Source organism: Mytilus trossulus, chromosome 7, assembly GCF_036588685.1.
Source record: "Mytilus trossulus isolate FHL-02 chromosome 7, PNRI_Mtr1.1.1.hap1, whole genome shotgun sequence".
NCBI classification, from domain to species: domain Eukaryota; kingdom Metazoa; phylum Mollusca; class Bivalvia; order Mytilida; family Mytilidae; genus Mytilus; species Mytilus trossulus.
Window position 1 is genome coordinate 7027884 of NC_086379.1, and position 9313 is coordinate 7037196.

The 9313-nt window shown below is 34.9% G+C and overlaps 1 protein-coding gene across 1 annotated transcript; it reads left to right on the forward strand.

Annotated features, from left to right (window-relative positions):
• Positions 1-2278: 2278 nt before the first annotated feature.
• On the forward strand, positions 2279-7574 carry LOC134724559 (protein bicaudal D-like). The gene is made up of 4 exons (XM_063587659.1): positions 2279-2355; positions 3365-3650; positions 4747-4775; positions 5971-7574. Exons 2-4 carry the CDS (start codon positions 3371-3373, stop codon positions 6727-6729), a joined length of 1068 nt encoding a protein of 355 aa, XP_063443729.1. The 5' UTR covers positions 2279-2355; positions 3365-3370; the 3' UTR covers positions 6730-7574.
• The last annotated feature ends 1739 nt before the right edge of the window (positions 7575-9313 follow it).

A 9313-nucleotide genomic window follows, 5' to 3' on the forward strand; every position in this document is an offset into this window, starting at 1 on the left:
TAATATAACTTCTTCACTATTAGACTTAGAAAAAGTCTGCAGTTTTGATTTTTTTTCAATTTTGGCGTGTCCCTCAAAGAAGTTTATCTATTCCAAGTAAGGTCTTCTGCAAAATTTTGATATCAAGAATTATAGAGGCTGTGGATAAGAGACTAAGACAAGAACAAGCTGGTTTCAGAAAAGGTAGAGGCTGTATAGACCACATATTTGTACTACGTAACATCTTAGAACAGTGTCATGAGTGGCAGAGAAAACTTCCTAAGACTAGTAAATTTTGTGGACTTCGAAAAAGCGTTTGACAGCTTACACAGAGAAAGTCTTTGGGAAATTCTGAGAAACTATGGAATACCAAGTAAGATAGTGCAACTCATCAAGCAGTTCTATACAAACTTCTCATGTACCATCAACTCTGAAGCTGACACTAGTTTCCATGTTAAATTTGGAGTGAGGCAAGGATGCGTCATGTCATCTGTGCTGTTTATAATTGCTATTGATTGGGTAATGAGCACAACCCTAGCAGAAAGTAACACCGGACTGAGATGGACACTTTGTACCATGCTTGAGGACACAGACTATGCTGATGATTTAGCACTTTTATCGCATACCGAAGATCATATGCAGGAGAAGACCAAAAAACTAGAAGAAACGGCTAAAATGATTGGGCTTAAGATCAATGCCAAAAAGACAAAGTTAATGTACCACAATACAGAGAGACAACCTGTAATATTTATAGAAGGGAAACAGCTGGAAACAGTCGACTCATTCAAATATCTAGGCAGTTGTATAACAACAGAAGGTGGTGCTGAAAGAGATATTAAGATAAGGATAGGAAAAGCTAGATCCGCATTCATAAGATTAGGCAACATCTGGAAAACAGCAGCCTTTTCAATGAAGACCAAGCTCAGGCTCTACAACAGCTGTGTATTATCTGTACTCCTATATGGTTCAGAGTGCTGGAGAATGACTGACAAAGATATCAACAGACTCTCCAGCTTCCATAACACATGTCTGCGAAAGATAGTGAAAATATTCTGGCCAAACAAAATCTCCAACAAAGATTTACATGAGATGACCAGCACCAACGTCATGAAGACTTTGCTAATACGAAAAAGATGGAGGTGGCTTGGTCATGTTATACGCAAACCATCTAATGACATGACCAAGGTAGCCCTTAAATGGACACCAGAGGGGAAAAGAAAAAGAGGGCGACCTAAAACCACATGGAGACGCACCATAGAAAATGAGCTAAAAGAAAGAGGATATACCTGGGGCACGGTGGAAAGAAAAGCAAACAACCGAGAAGAGTGGAGGAAACTTGTCCTTGCACTATGTGCCATTAGGCATAGCAAGGACTAAGTAAGTCAAAGAAGTTTGCCAGCTCACCTCACTTTTCAGTCTACTCTCTCAGAAGTTTGCCACCCCACCCCACTATTCAGTCTACTCTCTCAGAAGTTTGCCACCCCACCCCACTATTCAGTCTACTCTCTCAGAAAGTTTGCCAGCTCGCCTCAATATTCAGTCTACTCTCACAGAAAGTTTGCCAGCTCGCCTCACTATTCAGTCTACTCTCTCAGAAAGTTTGCCAGCTCGCCTCAATATTCAGTCTACTCTCACAGAAAGTTTGCCAGCTCGCCACACGTTTCAGTCTACTCCCTAACGCAACTTCAAAAGTATTACTATTATCTGTTACAGTACACCTTTAGTGCTGATTTTGTACGATAATTATTGTAAAAAGGAATGAACTGTTTAGTAATGTTGATTTTGTACAATAATTATTGTAAAAAGGAACGAACTGTTTTGTAATGTTGATTTTGTACAATAATTATTGTAAAAAGGAATGAACTGTTTTGTAATATTGATTTGGGAATAAATTTAATAAAGTCCAATGTTATAATTAAAACTTTTCAAACAAAATAAAATTAATTTACCGCTGTTTGAACCTACTGTTAGCATAATAGTTTTTGAATGACTGTACAACAAGATTTGTAATAAAATGGTGACCTTAGGCGTAAAATAAGTAATACTGTAATACGGACCAATATTCGATTTTATTTTAGTGAGTGATATCATGCCTAAACGACAGTTAAACAGTTTTTTACTATATAACTATGATTTAAAAAGGATATTATATTTCTATTTAACAAATTGATCATGTGATTAAAGTAACAGTCTTCTTTGTTTGAATGGCAAGAACTCTTTTGTTTTATGTATTCAAGTTTACTGATGTGTGCACTCTTAATTTTACAGGCCAGCAATTTTGTTCGGCGCTCGTAATCTATTTTATTATTTTCTGCTTATATAAGTTTAGTGACAAACATAAAATATATTTATGAAGAAAAAGAAAAATGCAATAAAGTAAGTAAACAAATAAATTAGTTTTTATCAATCAGTCATTAATATTTTAAAAGTATCCGTTTTTTATGTACGTTTAAGAACAGTAAAGTCAAAATGGTATTTTTTTGCTGCCATCGGTACTTTGAAATTAATAGCAATAACATCGTACGCGTATTATCGACTTCCTCTGTGGTGTCGCGTGTTAGCAGTGGCGGATCCAGAACTTTTCTGGAAAGGGGAGAGGGGGGCACTCACTGACCGAAAAAGGGGGGGGGGGGTTCAATGCATGCTTCAGTGATTTCCTATATAGCCCCCTTGGATCCGCCGACGGCTAGCATCCAGTAAAGGAGGTCGTGGATTCGAGATCGAAAGATTTAAAGATGAAACATATATAACGTTTAAGATCAACAATTTATCAATTATACATATTATAGTACTGCTGTTTCGTGAATTAATAGTGCAACATTGATATAAAACTGTACAAGACCAGCAATGTCAATATTCCTCAGATAAATAATATACAAAGAAAGTTCCTAACTTTTAAAACTGTACAACACCAACACTGGCAATATGATTCGATTTATGAGAGATATAGTACTTTGATGCTTCTCCGGTAAGCTCGCGGCATTTAGGAGTAATAACAAACACTGGTTTACTCAAGATTAACAATATGTTCGGGAAGGTTGACAATTATTCTGCGAACAGTTACATTATAAACTAACATATTGAGGGTGTTGGCAGCTGTGTGTCGGTCCTATACAAATCAGGTTTATCATACCACATTAACATGTTCTCAGTCTCCTTATATGTATGTAAGTTTTGTCACTGGACATTAAGCAGCAATCAAACCAAGTAAACTATATTTTGTGTACTGTTGATAAAGGGGAATTGTTTTTTGTGGGGAACATTTCAGATATTAAAGAGATTGATCTGTTATGGTTTACGTTGTATCCATCGGCGTATAATTCAGACATATTCAGGACAACCATTATAAAAAAAAATATAATGGATTTTATTATCACATTTTCAGGAAACAATGACAACGAAATACAGTAAAGACTGTATAACTAAGAACATCGTTTTCATTAAAGAAAACATAGCGTCTGTGGATAGACTGTTAGATATTTTACTGGAGGGGGATGTTATACAGATGCACGAGAGGGAAGATGTTGTAGCTAAAATGCCCGGGGAACGGGTTCACCATATGATCGATATTGTTCTAAAGAGAAGAGCACAACACATCTTCATTGATGCTTTAAAAAGAACCGGACAGACACTGATCGTAGATAGAATTTTAAACACACAAAGAGAACTCGGTAAGTATTCATTTAAGAAGTAAAATCTCAAAAAACTCAAACGAGGAAAATTCAAAACTTAAAGTCCCTTATCAAAAGGCAAATTCAAAAGCTCAAACACATCAAACGAATGGATAACAACTGTCATATTCTTAACTTGATACAGATATTTTCTTATGTAGAAAATGGTAGATTAAACCTGGTTTTATAGCTAGCTAAACCTTTCACTCAGCTATATAGACATGCATTACTTTTTTGTTAATTTGATCAATACACTATACATTTATTCACAATAAATACAATATAAAACCTAAGAAATTAAATTGTTGAATATCAACATATGAATTCAACAATAATCGAAGTGATATTAGTAGGCGTTTCATAAAACAAAAGCAGACATATGAAACTGTCGAAAGCACTGCGAAATAGTTAGGTTACAGCATTACAGTAACAATTGTTCGTGGTGTAGTGGTTAGTGCATCGGACTACTAACACAAAGCTTCCTGGTTCGATTCCCGTTCGGGATGAAAATTTCAGGAACTCAATTGTCGGCTCTCCCTTGACACCATTTGCGAGTATGGTCATAAGGAAACGATGATAGTCCGTCGGAAGGGGGTGATAAATGGCTGACTCGTGTTAAGAGAGAGACACCCTTGTAGATTTCGAAAAAGAGTAAGCTAATGCCGCTACAAGGCAGCACTCGCACCCGCAAAGTGGAAAGGGATTAATATAAGTTGAAAACTTGTTTCCCAATCCACTATAAAAAATATGTTTAAACTAACAACTGTTCGTTCAGTTGCACAACGTCTAAAACTCTTTCTGCATTTATTTGATATTTGTATAGTAAACTCGTCCACAATCTATATTTTTAAATCTTTATTCTTCGGATAGATCTCTGATTTTGTTATCCTCATTCGACGTGTGGTATCTGAATTTGATTAGATTGACCCTCTCATGAAGTTAATTGCTTTAATCGAGTATAATATATTCTGAACAACTAAATATTTTTACTATTCCTATTCTAGAGAAATTAAGTATACTAAGGGTTTCTTTTTACATAAATCTTCATATAAATCTTCAAACCATTAATTATGAGAAAAAGTGTTTTTTGTTTTAGCTCAAATAAAAGAACCAAAACCACACACGGTAAGTTTTATTTATTTGAAATTCAATTATGTAACATAGAAACACTCTTGTTGCTCATTCTCAAGACGTATCTTGTTCTTGCCAAATATCTTAATGATTCATCGTTCCAACGGATTATTACAATGACCGCACCCATGGAATATCGTGATGATATACTGTTCCACGGAATATCGTAATGTTAGTTTCTATCGGAATATCGTAATGATATATCGTTCCAAAGGATTATCGCCATGATCGTTCCCATGGAATATCTTGATGATATATTGTTCCCACAGAATATCGTAATGGAATATCCTTCCATTGGATTACCATAATTATCGTTCCCATGGCATACATAATGAGGGATAGTATCGTAATGATCGTTCCCATTTCACATTGATCATTCACATGAAATACAATACTGATCGTTCTTATGGAATATCGTCGTCATCATTCCATCAGATTATCGTATGATCGTTCCCACGAAATATCTTATATAAGTAAAAGATCGTACCCCTGAAATAATATATCATTCCCTCTAACTAATTATCGTTCTGATTTCTACTACTCTGACACTAGAATGCTAGACTGAATCTGACAGCCAATTCATATCTAAAGACTAAAACTTAATATAATTATCAATTAAGCATTAAAAGTGTTACAAAAAGGGTTCATCATATACCCGACTATTATTTTTGATGTAAAAAGTTATTGCGTATTTCGAAGGAGATGGCCGATAGAAAAAAAGTAGCTGTTATTTACAGCGGTTTCAGGGTTGACCATCTATGACATTAACAGAAATGTACTCCATATTCGAGCAATTTGTCTATTTTATTCTTTTAAAATGAAGGATTTTCGCAGAAACTCTTGTTATCGTTATCCTTGCAATTGCCGCTATATGCACTGACTGCAGATCCAAAGGGTGTGAATAAAAATTAAATCTATAGTATCGAAATATTACTTGACTCTAGTAAACCTGACATATTTTGTGTGTGAAGCTTAGAACACGGAGATTGGGATATCACAGCGAACATCTTTAGTAAACAAAAACCCATCTTAAAAACAAATAATTAAAAGTAAAAAGGCGATGAAATGAATAGAGAACGATCTAAGTAGCCGGTGAAATGAAATAGAATAAGATGAACATAGTAACTAAGCTAAAACCAAATATTATCTTTCGAATTTACGATATCTTAATCTTTTTTGGATATTTCAGATATCCTTACTAACACCGAAGATAGCTTCCTATGCGCCTTTCCACCGAGAGCACACATCGTTGTGGCAACAGAAAGAAAACATGATGGAGAGAAAATCACACGATGAATATAAAAGCCTGTTAGAAATAAAACGTCAAAACGAGGCTAGGATAAAACAACTAGAACATGAAATGGAGAAGGTAAGAAGAACCGAGAGAAAAAGATACAAACAGTTGGAAAAGGAATACAGAGAGCTGACAAGAAACAACAACGAACTTAAAGCAAAAGTAGACGAACTGAAGATTCAACTTAATGCACGTGATGAATTTATTAAAACGGCCAGGAGTAGGTCGAGTTATGGACAAGACGAGGTTGATTCACCCATTAAACACTCTGACAGTACCTTCCTTGATTTAAAGAAATCCCAAGAAAATTTTGAAAACAAATTGATGAAGGAAATGGCGAAGGGTCAACAACAGTTACTGAACATCGTTCAAGAATTATCACAGAAGAATGTAATACAAGAAAAAAAGCTTGCCGAAGCCACCGACAAACTGGAGACAGCGACTGCAAAGTTAAATTCTGTAGCCGAGAAGATTGATAATCGGCTTGATGGACACGACGGCCGTAAATCTACTTCAAAATCCTCCGCGTCGACCAACTTCAGTGAAATGACTTTACCGCCATTAAATAAATTGGGCAAACATTTTTCCGATGGACTAGCACGTCAAAATACATTTATGGATGGTGTTGGAGTTCCTCATAAATTCAAAGAGTGATTTTCTATATTTGAAAAACTGATTTAAATCAATTGTATATATATAAAGTAATGCACCCGTTAAGAATATGTCGCGTCCCTTTTATTTTAAATCAGTGTGGAACCAGTGTTAAAATTGAGAATGGAAATGGGGAATGTGTCAAAGAGACAACAACGTTAACCCGACCATAGAAAAAACAACAACAGATGGTCACCAACAGGTCTTCAATGTAGCGAAGAAATCCCGCACCCGGAGGCGTCCTTCAGCTGGCCTCTAAACAAATATAGTCCATTTTAGGCTACATCATCAATTATTGGTGAAGGAAAGCGAAACACGATACAAGTATCTCATAATCTATGCATTGTGACACCAGATGAACACTCAACGCAACTATTATTAATGTTGTAATTACTATATTACAAAGGTACACTACCATAAGAAGTATACATAGACTGGCAAAATCTGTTCTTTTGTTAGCGACCATTTAAATGAGAATGGAAATGGAACATATGTCAAAGAGACACAATCCGACCAAACAGCAGATAACAGCCGAAATCTCGCACTTCTGTAGCTTGTACAATGGAGTATTTATTTTTTATACAGCACCCTCTTTACGTTAAATTTTCTAAAACTCCCATTACAGTAACTTTTTATTGATCAACACCAACTTTGTCACATGTTTAACACGTAAATGGTGTCGCGGCATTCCTTGGTGAATTATATTTTAATCAAATTTGATTTTGAAATAGACTCAGATTTACTTCACACCAAACTATCATCACCACAGCAACACACAGTTTTGACTACTCAAGTCTTACAATTTCATTATTTAAAGCTATCCTTTCAACTGCAATTTAACTTCAATTTTATTGTAACTTTCTCCTTGACTGTAAAAACGCCCGGGGCGACAATCTGGCATTAACAAGAATTAATTAATCCTGTTTATTGCAAACATATATCTGCAATTTAAATATTTATTACTGATACTCATTAAACAATAGATAACTTGACGTTTTAGCATGGGCCACGGTGTGCAACTTCGGTATTTTGAATGTTTGTATAATATACAAGCGTGTGTCTAAATATATTTGATGTAAAATTTGAAATACATTTTATAACTATAATCAACAATTGTGAAGTTGTAAAGTTGTTTTATTCTTCATTATATATTTATAATCACATTCAACTCCAAGACTAAGATTTCTGTCCATAGCAAAGTGCTCCTGTATAGATATATGCGACTTAGAAAATATAGTAGTGTCTATGTCATGTTGTGATCGCCAAGGCAACACAATTGGAACAACACATATTCTTTCTCTTTGTTTTAACTAGAGGGAATCTGTTCGGAATTCATCTGAAAATAGTACAAGACCTTTTATTTTTTCCATATATATTTTGTGAACTTGCAACTTTGTAAAGAACTTGCAACTGTAAAAGATAAGTATGTTTCAGGCTAAATTTCAGAAAAGATGAAAAATGTATTTCAATGAGTTGTGCTGCAGTTGAAGGGGCAACTCTGTGTGTTTGTCTGCTTGTGATTAAAGCTAAAATAGTCAAGATATTTCTGAGGAAACACTTAAAATTAGCGGCAAAACTCCATGCTTTTAGTATTCTTAGTTGGTTTATTTGTCTGTTTGCCTTTTCTTTTTCAGCCATGGCGTTGTCAGTTTATTTTCGATCTATGAGTTTGACTGAACATCTGGTATCTTTTAATTGTTTTCACTTTGCATTCCGGTGCCTTATATATCTTACTATGCGATAATTTTTTTGAATGTCCTACCGTGACTTGTATTTCTGCGGCAGTTGGTCTCTTGTGGGTAGTGGTCTTTACTTATAATTGTCTGGAGTAAAATCTTAGTTGCTGTTAGTCCCGCCTACAATTCTTTCGTGCTATGCTTAAAACTTTTCAACTAGGAACTACACACTAAAGGTTATCAAAAAATATGGAATTGCTTTAATTTTTTAAAAGTGAATTTAATCAGTCGAAAGATAGCTGTTTCGCATTTTTAACATTAAATATTGTTCAGAAGTATTTCAATTATTTACCTAGAACATAATTAAAAGAGGGACGAAAGATACCAAAGGGACAGTCAAACTCATAAATCTAAAACAAACTGACAACGCCATGGCTAAAAATGAAAAAGACAAACAGAAAAACAATAGTACACATGACACATCATGGAAAACTAAAGAATAAACATTGTGGAATATCAATTGTTGATTAGATGATCGCAATTTTTTTTTTTGACAAAGATCTATTATGAGGGCAATGTGCATTGGCAGAATAAACTTTAGAGCTAAAAAGTTATTTCTTTAGCATTTCACTTTCTGGGAAACATATATGGCATGACTCTGTCTGTTATGACATTCAGCGATTTGAATGGCAGTTGACGATGCGCCCGAAAACACATTTCGCAAATTATATTGCGTTATCTAATTTTATAGACGTCACGTGCACATGACTTTGTCACTTAATAATGATCTGGTTATTGGTGGTCATCAACAAAGTCCGTCGTAGGAAGGACAGTAAGACGAGTTTCTTTGTTTGAGTTTTTCATTTTTCCATTTGATTAGGAACTGTCCGTTTTTTAATTTTCTTCAAAGT